General features: G+C 45.5%; 5 protein-coding genes across 5 annotated transcripts in view; 1 reads left to right on the top strand and 4 right to left on the bottom strand.

Annotated features, from left to right (window-relative positions):
* The window catches only part of LOC131286823 (A-kinase anchor protein 9), a 38,970-nt gene extending 34,931 nt beyond the window's left edge, over positions 1–4,039 (bottom strand). The window contains exons 1-3 of the mRNA XM_058315824.1: positions 3,958–4,039; positions 3,787–3,820; positions 259–284 (exon numbers count right to left, since the gene is read on the bottom strand). Coding sequence (XP_058171807.1) covers positions 259–284; positions 3,787–3,820; positions 3,958–4,039 — 142 coding nt within the window. The remainder of the gene's footprint in view (positions 1–258; positions 285–3,786; positions 3,821–3,957) is intronic.
* Positions 4,040–4,612: 573 nt separating this feature from the next.
* Positions 4,613–8,276, top strand: LOC131286824 (probable ATP-dependent RNA helicase DDX46). Its single transcript, XM_058315825.1, has 4 exons — positions 4,613–4,746; positions 4,826–5,173; positions 5,241–7,860; positions 7,934–8,276. Exons 1-4 carry the CDS (start codon positions 4,724–4,726, stop codon positions 8,174–8,176), a joined length of 3,234 nt encoding a protein of 1,077 aa, XP_058171808.1. The 5' UTR covers positions 4,613–4,723; the 3' UTR covers positions 8,177–8,276.
* Positions 8,277–9,449: 1,173 nt separating this feature from the next.
* Positions 9,450–11,662, bottom strand: LOC131286825 (hexamerin-1.1-like). The gene is made up of 3 exons (XM_058315827.1): positions 11,566–11,662; positions 11,369–11,496; positions 9,450–11,294 (listed from the first exon to the last, which is right to left on the bottom strand). Exons 1-3 carry the CDS (start codon positions 11,660–11,662, stop codon positions 9,450–9,452), a joined length of 2,070 nt encoding a protein of 689 aa, XP_058171810.1.
* Positions 11,663–14,400: 2,738 nt separating this feature from the next.
* LOC131285728 (hexamerin-1.1-like) lies at positions 14,401–16,664 on the bottom strand. The gene is made up of 3 exons (XM_058314584.1): positions 16,568–16,664; positions 16,362–16,489; positions 14,401–16,278 (listed from the first exon to the last, which is right to left on the bottom strand). The coding sequence occupies exons 1-3, from the start codon at positions 16,662–16,664 to the stop codon at positions 14,401–14,403; spliced, it is 2,103 nt and encodes a 700-aa protein (XP_058170567.1).
* Positions 16,665–18,141: 1,477 nt separating this feature from the next.
* Positions 18,142–20,381, bottom strand: LOC131286691 (hexamerin-1.1-like). Its single transcript, XM_058315679.1, has 3 exons — positions 20,270–20,381; positions 20,076–20,203; positions 18,142–20,004 (listed from the first exon to the last, which is right to left on the bottom strand). The coding sequence occupies exons 1-3, from the start codon at positions 20,379–20,381 to the stop codon at positions 18,148–18,150; spliced, it is 2,097 nt and encodes a 698-aa protein (XP_058171662.1). The 3' UTR covers positions 18,142–18,147.
* Between the last annotated feature and the right edge of the window lie 341 nt (positions 20,382–20,722).

Raw genomic sequence — 20,722 nt, 5'->3', positions numbered from 1 at the left:
ATATGTTTTTCTCTCCATCAACCTCACCCCAGCCACAGGTGCAGGAGGAAGATATCGTAAATTAGCTAACCGAAACAACTTTGCCTCGAGTCGGACACTAACATCATCGATTAAGGCACATCATTCACGAACGCAAACGTGCACATCTGTCTTGTGGAATGTTGTTGTTTCTTACGCGCCTTTAGGCTCGCTTTTCCCACAGTTCGGCGATCGGCTTAAAAGCAGGAAAATTAAAACCACATCATTTCACGGCAATGCTGCTTGCTACGGCGAAGGGAAGCTCCCTAATTTTAGAACCACGTTTCGATGAGGTACATAGCACCGAAAGAAAATCTGTGTGCACTATCTGACTGCAATGGGTATGATTGTTGCAATGGAACCGAAGGCGCCAGCGTTGAGAATGCAACGAAACAAGCATAGCACATGGTAATCGACCCTATAATGAGAAAAAACACGTTAAACGAAGGTGCGGAGGAGCATAATGGAACGGATTTTATCGTGCAGATAATGCCGTTTGTTTAAGTTTTCCCCTTGGTTGTTTATGAGTAAGCGTATCGGCGTTCGGTACGATGTTTGGCAGAGGTGCAACTGTTGCATAAGAAGCGAGTTTTGTAGGCCGTCCATTCAAATCAACACAGTATAGACGATGGAGGTTTCGAGGTAGTTTAATCACTTTTAAAAGAATACGGTCTAAGAAAAATCAACAATACGCATCAACACATCAGGCACAGTTCTTCAAAGCCGATTGCTTCACTTGGCGACTCCCGAGTTCTTACAAACTCTCTATGGAATGGTGGCCCATGCCGGTGATTTATCAACGCCACAACCACTCGCCGGTAAAATCCATCCGGAAGTAGTAACTAATCGGAAAACGTCCGATACTCACAACAATAGCGTTCGTATCCCGGGGAGGGACACAGAGAAAGTGTGCCTCACAAAGGGAACCTGTGTAAGACGCGTATCACACGTCTGCCCTATTCGAGGGATGATCCTTTCGTCACGCAATGCACGAACGAACTAAGGCGGCACACGATCCGGCCTGCGCCCGTAAGCCGGTCGTTGTCGAAAAACCCCGACGAACCGGTCGAAACAAACGAATGACTTTGCTGCCGATTCGGGTATGTTGTTTGCATTCTGTTGTTTGTTCGCACCAACCGACAACGTGTAGAACAAACACCGTACAAGACAACGTGCAAACAAATATGGTTTTAAAACTGTAGCAAGACAGAACCTATCCACCGTGCACAACATGGAAAATATTTTAAAAGACCAATAAAGCTTCCCGGATGCTACAGGCACCCGATCAAACGGTGGAAATTACTCAATCAATACCCACCAGCGATTGATCATATTACTGGCACCTTATGTCTGAGAGAATGTCTTCACCATTCTTACTCGGGGACTTGTTTGATGAATGAAAATAATCCTCCGCTTCGTCTCATCACACGCTCCAACGCCTCCACCCATTGGCGGTCATTTATTTTTACCGCCACTCCATAAATACGATCTACTTGAGACACCGTCCGTTTGAAGAAGATTTTTATTTGATTTTCCCCTTCAAGAACATGCCGACGAAAGCGGGCTCGAGCGTAAAAGCAGCCACCGTTACCATAACTCCCAATTCCTCCGAAAGGGCTATTAATCTTACATTACGCATTCCACGAAACGCGATCAGAACGCCAACGGTGGGAAACTGTAGATGATGATAGGGGGAGGGCGCAAGCGGACAGCGGATTGAAGGGAGAGATTTTCTCGTGCTTGACACTGAATCCGGCTTTAAGGTTTAACGATGCAGCCACTTGCCACAAGCCGCCCTTCTTGGTGGGCTCGCTTTAAAAGCGTATACGAAGTGTTTTCGTATTTATAGAACACGAACGCCAGCGGCAGAACAATGATCGGTGGTGTCAGGTTTCTTATGAGATGCAACAGATTTTTTTTTCGTTCGGCTGATGATCAGTGATCAGGAAAATCGATCGTTTGCCCTGCAAAACGTAATTTTTTCGTTAGAGTGCTGCTAGAATAAAACCGGTAAAGAATGTGGAATAACATAAAAACATCCACGTCATCCACGGAATCGTTGCCAACAAGAAGAAAAACTTTCAGCCATCGGGAAAAACCTATCACACGACATGTGCAACGATTAGGAACGCGCCAAACTTCATCGACTTACGACGGAATCGAAAAAAGAATCAGTCGAGCATTGAATGTGTCATACAAACTGCCGATCGGTATGTTTCCTGCACCACACGTTTGGTTTTCCAACGCACCCACCCCTCAGATATACGTACATTTTCCTCTCAGCTTTTTCGCCTCAGTAGAGACGGGGTGTGGGAGCGCCTAACGTGTTTTCCCAACATCCTCTGGTGCAGCCGCAGTCAGTCGTGTTTTTCAATCGTACATTTTTTTTAGTTCCTTTTTCGCCGTGCCACCGTAATCATGTTTTCTCTTTCAAACGGCCCCATATCGCCCTTACTAATGTAGCGTTGTTTATTTGCTTGTAAAACAGCATCCACTCGATGAGGAAAAAAACTAAAAAAAAGGGTCCATTTCAACGGCCCTTTGGAAGCGTTTTGGAACCCGATGCACTACAGTGGATGGATACTTCGTGCTAGCTAGAATCTCGTTCGGAACGATGTGCGGCAATGCGTCGATGCGTCTGTTCCGGACGACCGGGCCGTGGCATTCCGTACGCGCCACAAACGTCCGCTTGGGTAACTGTCGGACCGGGGAATGGGGCAGACAGTGTGTGCGGGTTGGAATATTTGAAACATTTGCTCGGGGCTACAATATCGCTTCCGTTCACGCCGACTGACGATCGATCGTATGGTGTACAAAGGAAGGAAACCGCCACAGGTCTGAAAACATTGAAAAAAAAGAGATGTTTTTTTTTCCAACGCACTTCCGCACGGCAGATGGACATGTTGGAAGCGATGGTAGAGGGTTTTTAAACAGCTTCTTGCGTACAGACGACGTTTGACACCTCGACATAATTAGTGTAATCCGAACGAGATCCGTATCTTTTTCTGATACCACTGGTATGTTCTGAAATGGCCAGTTGGATGTGCTCGTATGTGTCCGATAGTTGATGTGTTTTACGTGACGCAGGAAACCGACACCGGTTGCGGCGGAAGCTAATGAAAACAATTAACTGCAACACATCGACAACATTCCGGGGATAGCTGTTGCCAGTGCTTTTATTTTCTTCGACATTTGAAGCAACATGAGAAGCATTGGTCATGCATCGGCCGCATCGGTTGGGGGATCATATTTTTTATGCTTTTGCCAATTATTATCCCGAAGCATTCATCAAGGTGACCCATCATATTACAGATTCGTAAATGCATTCCATATAGAAAGAAGAAAATGGGACATACAACCAACATACCATTCCAATTTAAGCAACCTTTGCGATATCCATGATACTTCAATTGAAGCAATTCTTACGTCCATTTGTTTGCTTACACCGAACGACTTCGGCCGGTGAAATGTGTGGTGACCACCTAATGAAGGTGTCCGCTGAACCATAACCACTTTCTATCGATCATCGGACAAGCCCCAACGGATAGGAACCGTCAGGCAGGCTCGTCGGTTCGTTTGGCTCGTTTCCCGGGAAACCCACGAAAACGGCGACACGAATGGCAAACTTTATTTTCATGCAAAATTCATCGCCAAACGTAGTCTCCGACTGAATGCAGAGTGCCACTACGGGCCCGGCCGCCAGACGGATTGCTAAACGCGACGCACTATTCCGAAATGCTCCGAAAATAGATCCCGTGTGTGTTCTACTTTGCAGCCATCCCCCCGAAACGGTCCGCGATTGCTTCACGGGTAACGACGACGATAAGTCCGTATTTTCGCTGTTGTTTGCTTGGCAAGCCAAATGTAAGATATGTAAAAAATAAGGTTGCACCCGCTACGCTAACATATCATATATCTGAAGAGTGCAAAATAATCAACTCGTTTTTACCTCGTCAACATCGGCCGTGGTACGATTTGCTTCGCTCGGAAGCTTCAGCGGTTTCAACTTTAAACGATTCATTTTCACCCCTAACACATTCACTGCACACACTTAAGTTCGATCATGATCCAACAAAACATTCGATGGCAAAGCGCGAACAGAGAGCACAAAAACACAAATCACTTTACTGAAAAAACAGCACAATTTTTTAAAAAGAAGCGCAATACGTTGACGATACTACAAGCGCCTAGCAAACTCGCATCATTTTTGATTTGTTTTGGCACCGTTCGTTTGACAGTTCTTTACAGTTGGAGGCGAGGTTGTTAAGCGGTGCTATGCCTTCTGACAACTTATATACACCTCGCTTCTACAATTCAAAAATGATGAAAATTTAAATAAAATTGTTGGTCCATTTCTTTTAAAACATTCTTTAAAATCTTTCAAAATTTTCTAGTGCCTGTAGGCTCTACCTAATGTATAAAAAACTTAAGAAAAAACATTTTATTTTGTTCCATTTTTTTTTTCAAAACATAAACAATCCACAACTCAAAAACGCTAGCTGTCAAAATTTGCTTCTTTTCGCATAGCGTTACCAAAGCGTTGTCGTTGCCCTGGTGCTGCCGTCGTTTGGATCGTTGCGCGCTTCGGAATCGCCTCAAATCAGGTGAAAATACAATTTTTCTATTGTTATTTAGCTTCTCCACTTATCGACTGCCTACTACTACCACCACCCATCGATATTCGTGTGATTCCCTACTGCTCCGGATGACGCGAACAGGGGAAAATGGGTAAGTTGTTGGAAACCGGTCCAGTATGTTTACACAACACAGCACATCAAACTTTTCTCGCTCGTTTGGTCGGTTTCAGGAAGGATCGGCGTCGGTCGCGAAGTAAATCGAACTCACCGGAGCGCAAGAAGAAGCGCTCTCGTAGCCACGAAAGAAGCAGCAAATCGAGTGCGTCACGCTCGTCGGCCAGCAATGGTAGTGGCAATGCAGCATCCGGCTCAATGTCTTCGAGCAGTGGAAGTACCGGTGGTTCGAGCCGCCGGGAACGCCATCGGGAGCAGGAGCACCGGGAGCGCGAGCGGGAACAACAGTGGGAACGGGAAAAGGAACGTGACCGCGAGCTAGAGAAAGAACGCGAACGAGAAGCCGCACGGAAGCGAGAGCGGGAAAAGGAAAGGGAGAAGCTGCGCGAACAGGCCACGAAATAGTAAGTTACGGAAAGCGATATCATTGTAATGTCTAACTATTTTACAATTCCATTCTACAACCTGCAGTGCGCAAAGTGTGAGCAGTAGTGGAAAACAGTCGAAATTTGACCAAATGCCACCCGGCATGATGGCCCCACCGCCACTCCTCCCGCCTACGGTGGTGATGGTGGAAAAGCTGGCTGAAGAAAAGAAGCCAGTGTTCAGAGAGAAACCGAAGGAGGAAGTGTACGAGGTTCCCGTTGCGCCGATGGACAAGGAGGAGGAACAGCGACGTCTGGAGCAAGAGATGACGAAGCGCCGGGAACGCATTGAGCGTTGGCGGGCGGAACGAAACAAGAAGGAGCAAGAGATCAAAAAGCCACTGCCCACGATCGTGCCACCATCGGCATCTTCGGCCAAAAAGTGGAGCCTCGAAGACGACGAAGAGGACGATGAAACGGAGGACGCAAAGGATAAGGCGGACGCCGCTGCCGAGGAGGAAGAAGAGATCGATCCGCTCGATGCGTTCATGAAGGAGGTCAACGAAGAGGTTCGTAAGGTGAATAAACTGGCCAACCCGATGCCGAAAACCGATGGGAAAGCGTCCAGCAGTGGCGTCACGATTATCACCGGCGTGGCAAAGCAAAAGCCTGAAACTAAGAAGGGAGAGCTGATCGAACAGAACCAGGACGGGCTGGAGTACTCGTCGGAGGAAGAACAGGAAGACATCAAGGACACGGCGGCCAATCTGGCCAACAAGCAAAAGAAGGAGCTAGCAAAGATAGACCATTCCGGCATCAATTACATGCCGTTCCGGAAGTCATTCTACGTGGAGGTACCAGAGATTGCCCGCATGACACAAACGGAAATTGATGCGTACAAGAAAGAGCTTGAAGGAATCGCCGTCAAGGGTAAGGGCTGCCCGAAACCGATCAAAACCTGGGCCCATTGCGGAGTGTCAAAGAAGGAATTCGAGGTGCTTCGAAAGCTGGGCTTCGAAAAACCGACCCCGATCCAGTGTCAAGCCATCCCGGCAATCATGTCCGGCAGGGATTTGATCGGCATTGCCAAGACGGGCAGTGGCAAAACACTGGCCTTCATTTTGCCCATGTTCCGGCACATTCTCGATCAACCGCCACTGGAGGATGGCGATGGACCGATCACGATCATAATGACCCCGACTCGCGAGCTGTGCATGCAGATCGGAAAGGACATCAAAAAGTTCTCCAAGTCGCTGAACTTGCGGACGGTCTGTGTGTACGGCGGAACGGGTATATCGGAGCAGATTGCCGAACTGAAGCGCGGGGCGGAGATTATCGTCTGCACGCCCGGTCGTATGATCGATATGCTGGCGGCAAACTCGGGTCGCGTCACCAACCTACGGCGCGTCACTTATGTCGTGCTGGACGAAGCCGACCGGATGTTCGATATGGGGTTCGAGCCGCAGGTAATGCGCATTATCGACAATGTTCGACCCGATCGCCAGACGGTCATGTTCAGCGCGACTTTCCCGCGGCAGATGGAAGCGCTTGCCCGAAGGATCTTAAAGAAGCCGATCGAGGTTCAGGTCGGGGGCCGATCGGTCGTCTGCAAGGATGTCGAGCAGCACGTGGTCGTGCTGGAGGATGAGGCGAAATTTTTCAAACTACTCGAACTGCTCGGTCTGTATCAGGAGCAGGGCAGCATCATCGTGTTTGTCGATAAGCAGGAAAACGCCGATATGCTGCTGAAGGATCTCATGAAAGCATCCTACCCGTGCATGAGTCTGCACGGAGGCATCGATCAGTACGATCGTGACTCTACCATGAGCGACTTCAAGCAGGGTCGGGTGAAGCTTCTCATTGCGACCTCCGTCGCCGCCCGTGGCCTGGACGTGAAGCAGTTGATTCTGGTAGTAAACTACGACTGTCCGAATCACTACGAAGACTACGTGCACCGATGCGGACGGACGGGCCGTGCCGGTAACAAAGGTTTTGCCTGGACATTCCTCACCCCGGAGCAGGGACGGTACGCGGGTGATATCATCCGAGCCCTGGAACTGTCCGGTGGCACCGTACCGGACGATTTGCGCCATCTCTGGGACACATACAAAGACGCGCAGGAAGCCGAAGGCAAGAAAGTGCACACCGGTGGAGGGTTTAGTGGAAAGGGCTTCAAATTCGATGCGCAAGAAGCGGCCGCTGTTAACGAGCGGAAGAAGATGCAAAAGGCTGCCCTGGGTCTGCAGGATTCGGACGATGAGGAAGACCTGGAACAGGACATTGACCAGCAGATCGAAAACATGTTCGCTACCAAGCGCATCGTCAAGGAGGTGGAAGCACCGGTCACCAACACTCGGGAGCAGACAAACAATGCACCCGTCGTTCAGGCCCCACCCGTACCGACGGTCACGCACTCCGATAAGCTGGAGCTTGCCAAGCGGTTAGCGTCCAAGATTAACCTCCAGAAAACGCTCGGCACGGACACGAAGGGCGCAACGCAGCAGGCAGCCGAGGCCATACTGAAGGGGGCCAACACGCAGCAGCTCATAACGGCCAAGACGGTGGCGGAACAGTTGGCCGCGAAGCTGAACAACAAGCTCAACTACCAGCCGAAGGACGAAGAGGAACCGGTGGTGGAAACCAACGAGCAGGTATTCCGCAAGTACGAGGAAGAGCTGGAAATCAACGATTTTCCCCAGCAGGCCCGCTGGAAGGTCACATCGAAGGTAGGTTCCACCTGTCGTGACGAACTCTTTGAGCTTATTCTTATACAAATGTACCTTTGATAACCTCCCGCAGGAAGCATTGGCGCAAATTTCCGAGTATTCCGAAGCCGGCCTCACTGTGCGAGGTACGTATGTGCCACCCGGTAAGAATCCTCCCGATGGCGAGCGCAAACTGTATCTTGCGATTGAAAGTTGCAATGAGCTGGCGGTAACGAAGGCCAAGCGTGAAATTACGCGATTGATCAAGGAAGAACTGTTGAAACTGCAAGCCTCTTCGCACCACGTGATCAACAAAGCCCGGTACAAGGTTGTATAAGGGGATACACGCCGCATCTTGTGGAGTGTTCTGGCAATTGCTACTCTTTAACGGCGGGAGTGATCGGGCTCAGTTGGACATTACTTTCAAAATAAACTTTAATCGCATAATAGATCGTTAACAACAGTAACCGTTTTGTAAACTCTTTTATTGCTCCAATAACCGACATTTTTTCCATTACTAACTGTACTAAGAAATTGTACTACGAGGTGGGACAGGAAAACTTGACGATTTGGAAAGTGATTATAAAAAAAATAGTACAAACATATTATGTTATTAATGTTTCTCGTATAGCACTCTTCCATGGCGTTGGAAGGGATGGCGTGCCGTGCGTTGGTTTTTAGCTATTCCAGAGTCCGTAATTTGTCTTATTAGTCAAGCGCTTGACGACATACACATGTGTGATAACAAAATTTCCCCCTTGCTGGAAACTCTGCGTATCGTATGTTGCTTTCCCATTCTGACTATGTTTAGTAAATTGGTGCCTCTTTCAAATCGTCAAGTTTTCCTGCCCACCCTTAGTTACATGGTGCTACAACGAACGATTTCGTCCTTCTGGTCCAATACCTACCTTTATTGGCTGTTTCGTTTCCGCTATGCTTAAACCTTAGTTTAGGTCTTCTTCGCCTCCTCTGTCCTTAAGGGCAGTCACAACGGATTTTTTCGTCTGGATCTTGTCCAACCCACGGAAGCCTGGAGAGTATTATTCATTGCATAATATATGCATAGTAATGCAGTTAGGTGGCAATGAATCTCATAGAGCTCGTCGTTATAACGGCTTCTCTATAACGGGGCTACAAATTCTCCTAAGCATGTTTTAGTTAATCTCGACTTTATCGGGTTTTATCAGATTTCCATGTGTCGGAGGCGTTCTCCTGTCCTGTTAAGTACCAGTTTCGACTGGCTTGATGTTGTTTTCAGTGTAGACTTTGCACCCAAATGAATTGAAATTTTAGAAGAATTGAAAAGTTAGATCATCCACTGGTACAGCAAATTAGTATACCAACACTTTAAAGGGGCAGCGGTGGCATGTTATCGCTAGATAATAATCCTATCAATTGCTCCTCGTTTCCAAAGTCAGCCAACTTAGATTTCTATTTCGCTCGAGCTTTGTTTTGAGACTCTGCGGTTTTCATGATTGAGTCTGGTTCTACAACTTATAAATCATGATGAACAAAAACATTAGTTTGAATTATTGATGGTTTGATTTATTAATAATAAGCATCCTTTCGGGAGTTACAGATTTCGTTTTCCAGTCGCGCGTTACAGTGATTTAGTAGGAAGAGTTAACCTTGAATTCATCCGAGTGGTAGATGAAGACATCCTTGAAGTACATGTTCTTGGTGTAGAAGTAGCTGAAGTCGATGTCACGGTCGAACGGATATCCGAACGGCAGATCGTCGATGTATTTCGAGCCGGATCCAACACCGCACTGGTACGTGTTGTCGTAGGTCGAGAACTGCGGCACCTTCGGGGCGTAGTACGGGGTCACGACGAAGTAGAATGTCATCTCATAGCCGCTCGGGAGACCCTTCGGCAGAAGCAGACGGTCAGGGAAGCCACAGTGAGCCTCGGAGTTGTCCAGGACGAACTTCTCGCCACCGTTGTACGCCGTCATGATCTTCTTGTACAGCTCGGTGTAGGTCGTGCGGTCACGGACGCTGTAGTAGAAGTCACGCGAGTTGCGGACGATGGTGTTCTTGCCAGTGACAAAGTCGTACTGGTACTGATCGACCTCGACGAAGTATTTCTTCATGTACTGCAGTTCCTTGAAGTCGTAGAATTTGGGGCCCATGTACACGCGGACGACGCCCTTGCCGGCGAACTCCGAGTACACATCCATGGTGTAGGAGAACGGCTTGTGGTTGATGCGCTTCTGGCGGGCGAACACCGAGAAATCGAAGAACTTCTCACCAGATGCCTTGATCGGGACCACGTTGCTCACCTCAGCATCGAAGTACTCGAAGTAGGTAACAAGCTTGTCGAACACAACGCTCTTGATTTCAACACCCTTGAAGTACAGTTCCTCATAGGTGTACGGCTTCAGGTAGCTCTTGAACTTGTAGTAGAAGGTCAGGAAACGGTTGTACAGCTGGTAGAAGAAAGGATCACGCAGGGAGGTCTCGAAGTGCATCAGGGCGCTCGGGACGTACTTATAGAACTTAGCACCACCGCTGTACACCTGGCGGGCGATCATTTCGAAGAATCCGAAGTAGTAGTTATCCACGCTGTCGGGGTTGGAGAACATCATGTTTCCGAGGTACTCAACCGACTCTGGTTGACGCAGGTCGATCTTCGATCCATCCTCCAGGTAGTAGTAACCCTTGTCGATGACTTGACGGAAACGCTGCTCGTAGTCCTTCAGCAGAGTCACCTGGTAGTAGAAGTCCTTCGAGAAGCTGTAGTAGTCATTGCGGACGAAGAACGGAATGCCATTGTAGTAGCTCAGCTTCGACCAGTATCCGGTCTTGAGTGGGAAGTCATAGTCGAATTCCTCAATCGGTCCCAGGAAGTTCGCTTGACGCTCCAGGTAGTAACGGGCAATGAGTTGCTGGTACATGTACAGGTAGAGCTCTCCGCGACGATCCTTGGAGAAGTTGTACTTGTCGGTTCCAAGGAAGTACGGGTAGTCCATCATGAAGTAGTAGTAGTACGCGTTCAGTCCGATATCCTCAGTGAAGTAAGCCAGCTTTTCCTCACCGTAGTAGTCAATCGGGTAGGTGGCGGTGAAGTTGTCGTAGACAACATTGTACTTGCCATTGCTAGCAAAACCGAACTTCTGGTCGTACTGCTTACGGAAGGTGACACTATGGATAACGTCGGTGTTGAAGAAGTAGTACGGGTAGATTTCGTAGATGGCCGGCAGCACGAAGCCCTTCAGCTCCGGATGATGGAAGACAGCCAAGGTCAGAGCGTGAATGAAGATACCCTCGTTCACGTTCTCACGGGCAAAGACGACGTTCTTGTAGAAGGTATCGAAGTCAACGGAGTTGTAGAAGAAGTTGAACAGAAGGTACGTCTGCGTCATGTACTCCTTGTTGTAGATGCTGAACAGCTCACCCTTGCCCAGGAATCCGGCTTTGTAGTAGTTGAAGAATTCAGCTACATCTTCGAAGTTCTAGAATATGGTCGACACAAGAAGCATGAAGTTAATGATGGTGCTTTAGTAAAAGTAAAACTGATAATACATACCACATATTTGCTCTCATCGGTGATGTAGGACTTAGTGTACGGCAAGTACTCTTCGAATTGAAGAGGAAGATGGATGTTCCTCAGTACTTCGAAGAAGAACTTCTGCTTGTACAGGAAGTCCTTGTCGGCTATATTATTGAAGGCAATAGCAAATAATTAAAACATTTTTCACTGGCATAATGCACTCTAAAACTTACCATACTTCACGCTGGTCACCGGATGCGAGGAGGGATAGTAGGCAGCGCTGGTCAGGGCGACCAGGCCAAGTGCGATGGCTACAACAGTCAGTCTCATCTTCTACTCTCCGTTGTGGACTGCTTCCGCTGAATGATGTCTGTTCAACGAATCCCGGGGTTTTATATAGGGCCCGCGGCGATGAACTTATCAACTAGCGCTTATTACCGTTCTTGTGCTTGTCTTACTTACCATGCATGATGCAAATGGAAGAAATAAATGTAAGGTTGTGTTGGGGACGGATTGTCTCTAGCTTTGCTCTTTAGCGGATGAACGAATCAAACCAATTTTTTTACCTATTTTCGTATGGTGTGGTGCGGTTAAACTCAAAAACTTTTTTGGTTTTACAAACTTTTAGTACCAAAAGGGATCGAAGGTATTCTTCTACTTATGAACTAAGATTACAAAATTTACATTATCAATATCACATCAATGCTTGTTGATGCTTTAAAGCAAGTTATTATTCTAGAAAAAAGTTTAATGTTTAACATACTCACCATTGTACTTTTGACCCATTTTCTCAAAAACAATTTTGTACGTTGTTGGTTCGTTGACATAGATTTAGCGTTCTATTTAAAAAAAAATCACTGTCCTCCTCACTTTTAATTGTACAAGCAAAGCTCTCACTCGCATCTGAACTTTTACAATTATATTCGGTCTATCTATGAGCAATACATTTTATTAAGCTTATTTTACTATCAATTTTTGTACCACCGTAAATTGTTGACGTGAATTTCATATTAATTTTCAATTCTTTTAATAAAATCCCGATTATTCTCCTATCGATGGAGTTTTAATTCAAGGCTAAAACCAAATTTTTAAACTTGTTTTCAAATTGGATGCACTTTCTATTCTCTTTTTCTTATTCTTATTCGTGGATTAGCCGTGTTAGAGAGAATTGACAATACGGTACGGCATCTATTTATTTTAGTATGTTCATTTAACATTATTAATCATGTCATCTTTGAATGTGGATGTTTATCAATTGGTTTTGGCCTTTCACCTGTACTGCGCCAGCATTAAAAACTTTAAAAATAGATATTTATAGAGCGAGGTGTTAATTTTTCAGCCGGACTTCAAGACATCTAGTTTCGATATTTATTTGGAACGCTCGTTTTGGAGGTTGTTTGTCAATCTTTTTAATTAACAGTACACACATTTTCAAATTAATAAAACAGTTTAAAAATTCAGCACACAATACTCTACATTGTTGCCAAAACTAAATTCAGTTTGCCAATTTCTCTATAAATTGGGCAAGTGTATTTTGAATTACATCACGTTCCCAAGAGTGTTCTTATTATCTTAACAAAACATTCCATACGTTGTGCCTTTCTTGTAACCTTCAGGTGCTCAGGTTCTTATCAAATTTCACACACTTGACCTCTGTGTCAAGTGCATCTTGCATTCGCTGGTCAACTGTTCCGATGTGAACGACCTGAAGTCATGAGATTGCATATTATTAATTTTTACTGCTCTTTTTGCTCATTTCACATCCGTAAGATTATGCTGGCCGAATCACCTAGAAACAGTAAATATGCCGTTGCACTATGCACACTGTTTTGCAACTGCATGATTACCTTATCGCCTTCGCCAAAAATACTTCCAATCAAAGAAAACAGTTCATCGACATCGAAAATTAGATTTTGTCCGTAATGGATGATGCGATATTTTCAAACAAAATGTATGGCTGCTTTTATTTAGCAACAAAGTATTCCTTTGTAAAAACACATTCTCAGGAGAAGCTAAATGATATCAAACTTTGATACTTTACCTACTTTTATAAGAACAATAACAACTTAGATGGGAAAAGACTTTTTTTTGTTATGAAGGTCAAATCGTTTCCTTTTAGTGAATAATTTGATTTCCTAGAAATGTTATTTTGTTTCACTAACGGAGTGTTTGCGATCGGATGTAACATCGACTGCCTCCTACGGCTTGTGATCGGTTTAACGTTGCCCGGACTAAGCGACCATGGTGGGGCACGAACATTCAAAGGACAAACTTACAAGAACGAAAGAGTTTACACTATTAACCGTATATTATTAATATAAGTCAATAATTGTTAAAAGTCATCTCCATTCTTCAACGATGGTGCAAACATTATGTATACATATCGAACACGAATTGATTCTACTTGCGCAAACATAATCAACGTACTAAACGTTATCCCGAATCTGCATCTTGAAATTAAACATAAATTGTTACAGTCCTACAATCATGTCATAAATGTAGCAGGTAAACAAAATGGTCAAGCAACCTTTAACCATTGTGAGTTATAATGTTTCGTATAAAAAAATGCCGCTGGACCCGCCACTGCCAACGATTTAATTAAGGTATTTCAAATATTAAAATAAGTGTAAGATACAGAATAACTTTATTTCTCAATCTCGGTTCGATAGGTAAATGATGTACACCGATAATCTCAACGAACTTGGTCATTCTCTTAGTCATGATCGGATGAAACATAGTTAAGCTGAATTTAGTTCACTTTATTTTATTTTAAGAGTCATGATAAGATTGATGCACTGCTGAAAGAATCTTTTCAATATGAAATAGATTGGATTCGACTTGCTCCGATGGACAAAGCGTATCAGCCCGAAATATGCGGATAACGAATTTCTTCGAGATTGCAGATTGTCCGTTTGTTGTTACGCCTGACCGTTTGTAAGAAATTTTTCAAGACCTTCGTTGTCAGCTTCGTAAAAAGGAATAATTTTCAGTAACATATCATTATTATTCAACAGAATTCATTTATTAACAAAGCATATCCGATATCAGAACAACAATCATTGGAAGACTTAGTACGGCACATACGGCGTTTCTTCAACGGCGTGGTACGGCACGTACGGTTTAATTTCTTCGGAGTGGTAGATGAAGACATCCTTGAAGTACATGTTCTTGGTGTAGAAGTAGCTGAAGTCGATGTCACGGTCGAACGGATATCCGAACGGCAGATCGTCGATGTATTTCGAGCCGGATCCAACACCGCACTGGTACGTGTTGTCGTAGGTCGAGAACTGCGGCACCTTCGGGGCGTAGTACGGGGTCACGATGAAGTAGAATGTCATCTCATAGCCGCTCGGGAGACCCTTCGGCAGAAGCAGACGGTCAGGGAAGCCACAGTGAGCCTCGGAGTTGTCCAGAACGAACTTCTCGCCACCGCTGTACGCCGTCATGATCTTCTTGTACAGCTCGGTGTAGGTGGTGCGGTCACGGACGCTGTAGTAGAAGTCACGCGAGTTGCGGACGATGGTGTTCTTGCCAGTGACAAAGTCGTACTGGTACTGATCAACCTCGACGAAGTATTTCTTCACATACTGCAGATCCTTGAAGTCGTAGAACTTGGGGCCCATGTACACGCGGACGACGCCCTTGCCGGCGAACTCCGAGTACACATCCATGGTGTAGGAGAACGGCTTGTGGTTGATGCGCTTCTGGCGGGCGAACACCGAGAAATCGAAGAACTTCTCACCAGATGCCTTGATTGGGACCACGTTGCTCACCTCGGCATCGAAGTACTCGAAGTAGGTCATCAGCTTCTCGAATGCAACGCTCTTGATTTCAACACCCTTGAAGTACAGTTCCTCATAGGTGTACGGCTTCAGGTAGCTCTTGAACTGGTAGTAGAAGGTCAGGAAACGGTTGTACAGCTGGTAGAAGAAAGGATCACGCAGGGAGGTCTCGAAGTGCATCAGGGCGCTCGGGACGTACTTATAGAACTTAGCACCACCGCTGTACACCTGGCGGGCGATCATTTCGAAGAATCCGAAGTAGTAGTTATCCACGCTGTCGGGGTTGGAGAACATCATGTTTCCGAGGTACTCAACCGACTCTGGTTGACGCAGGTCGATCTTCGATCCATCCTCCAGGTAGTAGTAACCCTTGTCGATGACTTGACGGAAACGCTGCTCGTAGTCCTTCAGCAGAGTCACCTGGTAGTAGAAGTCCTTCGAGAAGCTGTAGTAGTCATTGCGGACGAAGAACGGAATGCCATTGTAGTAGCTCAGCTTCGACCAGTATCCGGTCTTGAGTGGGAAGTCATAGTCGAATTCCTCAATCGGTCCCAGGAAGTTCGCTTGACGCTCCAGGTAGTAACGGGCAATGAGCTGCTGGTACATGTACAGGTAGAGCTCTCCGCGACGATCCTTCGAGAAGTTGTACTTGTCGGTTCCAAGGAAGTACGGGTAGTCCATCATGAAGTAATAGTAGTACGCGTTCAGTCCGATATCCTCAGTGAAGTAAGCCAGCTTTTCCTCACCGTAGTAGTCAATCGGGTAGGTGGCGGTGTAGTTGTCGTAGACAACATTGTACTTGCCATTGCTAGTAAAACCGAACTTCTGGTCGTACTGCTTACGGAAGGTGACACTATGGATAACGTCGGTGTTGAAGAAGTAGTACGGGTAGATTTCGTAGATGGCCGGCAGCACGAAGCCCTTCAGCTCCGGATGATGGAAGACAGCCAAGGTCAGGGCGTGAATGAAGATACCCTCGTTCACGTTCTCACGGGCAAAGACGACGTTCTTGTAGAAGGTATCGAAGTCAATGGAGTTGTAGAAGAAGTTGAACAGAAGGTACGTCTGCGTCATGTACTCCTTGTTGTAGATGCTGAACAGCTCACCCTTGCCAAGGAATCCGGCTTTGTAGTAGTTGAAGAACTCAGTCACTTCTTCGAAGTTCTAGATCGTGGAAAAAGGTTGTCATAAAAAGTGAATGATGTTAGCAAATATTGATGACATGTGAATAATGAACATCGACATACCACATATTTGCTCGAATCAGCGATGTAGGACTTAGTGTATGGCAAGTATTCCTGGAACTGAAGGGGGAGATGGATATTCCTAAGCACCTCGAAGAAGAACTTCTGCTTGTACAGGAAGTCCTTGTCGGCTGTAAAAAAAACGGCAATTGCGAAAACGAAATGAGTTAAGAACGGAATATTGACTGTTAAGTTTATTGTACACTTACCATACTTAACTCCAGTTACTGGTTGAGAAGGGGGATAGTAAGCACCGCTGGTCAGGGCGACCAGGCCGAGTGCGATGGCTACAACAGTCAGTCTCATCTTCTACTCTCCTTTGTGGACACCACGCTGTGAGTGAAGTTGAATGCGGCTGCCCCCGTTTTATACCCAGATTTTGGCAGTTTCTTATCGTTTATTCATCTTCTATTTGCTCGTTTCAGCGATTTCGATTCGGTTCAATACTATTTTAAGCTGTACGCATTGTTGATTTCGGTTGCTACCTTTTCGTTGATAGTAGTTGCCATACTGCAATACACGATTTGCATATTATGAGGCGAAGAAAAAGTTGTTTTGCAGAGCGAGAGTTTTGCAATCGAAATTGGGCAACGAGAGGAGCTGCTATACATTTCATCCTCTGATTAGCAATCTATTTTTGTTTCTCTTTTCACGTAACCAAGTTATGTTTCGATTTTGTTTAATCATTCGTGGGATATTTGTTTGCTTCCCATTTTCGTTGCGAACTGCTCGTTATGCTTTTCGGGACCTAAAATCATTAAAGTTCAATCAATTCTGCCATTGATGAATCAGTGATGAAGTTTCCGATACGGAAGTTTGACTATTCACCAAAAAACACATAGCGTTCATATTTTTATTTGTTAAAATATATTCAGCATTTTTAAATGTATTTACGGAGTTTGTATAACATCATCGTACTATTTTCGACTTGTGTTGCTTATAGCAATGGATTTGTTTCATTTAATTTGTTTATATTATTGGTTTATAAAATATGAGTTAGTTGATCAAATTAATTACTAAGATTTGAAAGTAGTTATGTTATCTCTGTTATCTGCACAATTTGTTCTGTCAATAAACATTTTCATTAAATTGAATTTATTTATAAATTTGAAAACACTACCCAAACTTTGCGAATATTCTTGTATTGAAAAAATAGTATTTTACAAGCTTTCAAAATACATTAATGTAATGGGTTATTTTAAAATGTTTTTGCTGTAGTTTTATCATATCATTTAATTTCATTGCCGGATCACTTATAGGCAATGACATTTTATATTTTATGAGAGTCATACTTAACGGATGCTTACGCGATCGATAATCTTTAAGCACAAATATGTGTTGTTCTTTATTAATTTTTTATTTATTATTCTATACTATTTAATACACAGTACTCCTTAAATTTCACAATTGCCCTTGAAAGGATTTGTTTTATGGAAGATTTTTAATATATTCTTGCAGGCTGTAAGATATCCTTGTCTCATTTGTTTAATTTGTATACTCCATACCCTGATCATTCTGTGTCATCGTTTTCGTTTTCAGGTTTTGAAAAATAGACCTTTCAATGTGATAAAGTTGAAGTAACCTACTATCAATATGTAAAAATGAAATTATTTTTTTCAACAATTCACGAGAATAAGAACACACATTTATATCAATTATTACATTCGTTTCTTTATAAACAAAAAGTATTCAAACAAAGCCGTTAAATTTTTTGGTAACATGAAGTTGTATGTATTTATTCGATTTTCTTTACAAAAAATTTTGTTAGCAAACTACCTGAATGTTCATATCAATGCGATGCATTTTGCTGATTCCCGTTCACATGATACACCGAAACGTCTACAAAGTGCATATTTTTGGTGACAAAGTTACTGAAGTTAATCTCCCGATCGAACGGAAACCCAAACGGAAGCTCGTCGATGTACTTCGAACCCGACCCAGTGCCACACGTGTACGTGGAGTCGAATGTTGAGAATTGCGCTACCTTCGGTGGTTTGAACGGAGTGACGATAAAGAAGAAGCTCATCGAAAACCCGTTCGGTAGGCCTTTAGGTAGCAGCAGCCGATCGGGCCATCCGCAGTGTGCCTCGGACATGTCCAGCACGAACTGCTCCTCACCCCGGTACGCCTTCATGATGCGCATGTACAGCTCCGAGTAGGTGGTCCGATCACGAATATCGTAGTAGAAGTCACGCGTGTTTCGCTTGATCTGGTTGTTCCCCACGACCAGGTCCACCGTGTACTGGTCCATCTCGACGAACATCTTCTTCATGTACTGCAGCTGGCCAAGGCTGTACATCTGCGGTCCCATGTACATTCGCACTACACCTTTCCCGGCGAACTGGGAGCTAATGTTCAGCTCGTAGCTGAACGGTTTGTGATTCAATCGATCTTTGCGCGCCAGCACACTGAAGTTCCACGTCGAACGCTCTCCGGTGTAATCAAAGCCAAGCCCGTTGCTAATGTCAACGTCAAACGGCTCGAAGAAGGTTACCAGTTTCTCAACGGAGACGCTCTTTATCTCCACTCCTTCGAAGTTCAGCTCGTCGATTGTGTACGGCGGAAGGAAGCCCTTGAAATCCCAGTAAAAGCCTAGCACTCGTTGGAAGAACTGGTAGAACAGTGGATCGCGCATCGAAGTTTCGTAGTGCATAAGGACCCCCGGCCAGACCTCGCTGGACGAACCGTAGTAGTCACCCTGTGCCAGTATCATGCGTGCCGTCGTTTCGATCATCTTGTAGTAGTCCACGTGAACACTGTCCACATTGCCACTGACGAGGTTACCCACGACATCGATAGCTTCCGGTTTGCGAAGGTCAATTCGCTGCCCATCGCGTCCGTTCAAATATCCGAAATCGATCGCTTGACGTACGCGCTCCTCGTAGGCCTTCAGGCCGCTCAGTTTAATCGGATCGTACGGACGCCAAAGGAAGTTGCTTTCACGTGCACGGAAAGGCACTCCGTTCCAGTAGCGCAGCATCGGGTAGTATCCGGTTGCGATCGGAGACTCCCAGGTCAAGACCTGAACCGGTCCTAGGCCGTTTGCGCTGCGTTCCAAGGAGTAACGGGCGAGCAGCTGCTGGTGCATGAACAGGTACAACTCACCCCTGCGGTCCTTGTTCAGGCCAAGTTTATCACCACCCAAGAATGGCGCGTAGTCCATCATGAAGTAGTAGTAGTACGCATTCAAGCCGACGTCCTCCGTGAAGTACGACAGCGAACCCTCTCCGTAGAACTGGGTGGCGAATGTGGAGGTGAAATTTGACTGTGCAACGTTGTATCTTTTGTTGGCATAGAAACCGTAGCTCGGATCCATGGCACGCCGGTTCGTAGCATCGTGGAAGACGTCCCCGTTGAAGAAATGATGAGGATACACCTCGTAGATCGCTGGTAGCACAATACCCTGCAGATCGCTCCTATGGAGGACGGACAGTGTCAGGGCGCACAGAAACATGCCTTCGTTGATGTTCTGCCGGGCCCAAACAACGTTCTTGTAGTACGTTTCCCAGTCGAGTGCATTTTGGAAGAAGCGATACAGCTGCACTGTCTGCTTGGCATACCAGTAGTTGAAGATGGTAAATATTTCCCCTTTCTTAAGCAATCCCTGCTTGTACGACTGCAGGAACTCATTTACTTCAGTGTAGTTCTGGAAATCGAGAACACAACTCGGTCAAACCTTTCACAATCTTACAACACGGGTACTAATTTCCTACTAACCGCATATTTACTTTGATCCGTAATCCATTGCTTTGCAAAGGGCAGGTACTCCTCGGTTGCGATGGGTTGATGCAAGTGGCGCATTATCTCGAAGAAGAATTTTTGCTTCTCCAGGAACTCCTTATCAGCTAGAGGGAAAAAACCAACGAACATGACTAACTGATGTTGAGATCTTACACCTCCTTCGCACCTACCGTACTTGTTCGACACGCCGTTCACTAAAGTTTGAGACGTCGGGACATAGCTAGCGTGGCAGAACGTAAGGATCGTGCCACAGATCACCAACGCAGCAACCAGCAACTTCATTGTGTCGAAGTGAAATTTGCACTCTGCTACTCAGTTGAGCACAGCGCTTTCTTTTATAGGACCAATCCGAAATGAGCCACAGAGAAAGTTGAATAGCGATTGAGAGACTTCTCTTGCAGCAGAGAGTGAAATTATACTACAATCCTAGGTAACCCTGCAGCTTGTCTCACATTTGGGGATTTTTTCGTCTAATGATGCTTCATTACGTTACGTAACGGATGCATAAGTAAGCGAGAGAAGAGCACAAGTGCACTGATAAGAATATTTGTATACAATACTCAATACGGAATAAATCAGGAGCGTCGAACACGATCGCATGGTTTCATGGGTTCAGGTTTAAG

Source organism: Anopheles ziemanni, chromosome 3 (genome assembly GCF_943734765.1).
Source record: "Anopheles ziemanni chromosome 3, idAnoZiCoDA_A2_x.2, whole genome shotgun sequence".
NCBI classification, from domain to species: Eukaryota; Metazoa; Arthropoda; class Insecta; order Diptera; family Culicidae; genus Anopheles; species Anopheles ziemanni.
Note: the sequence above shows the minus strand (reverse complement) of the source record. Positions and strands in the feature narration are given on the sequence as shown.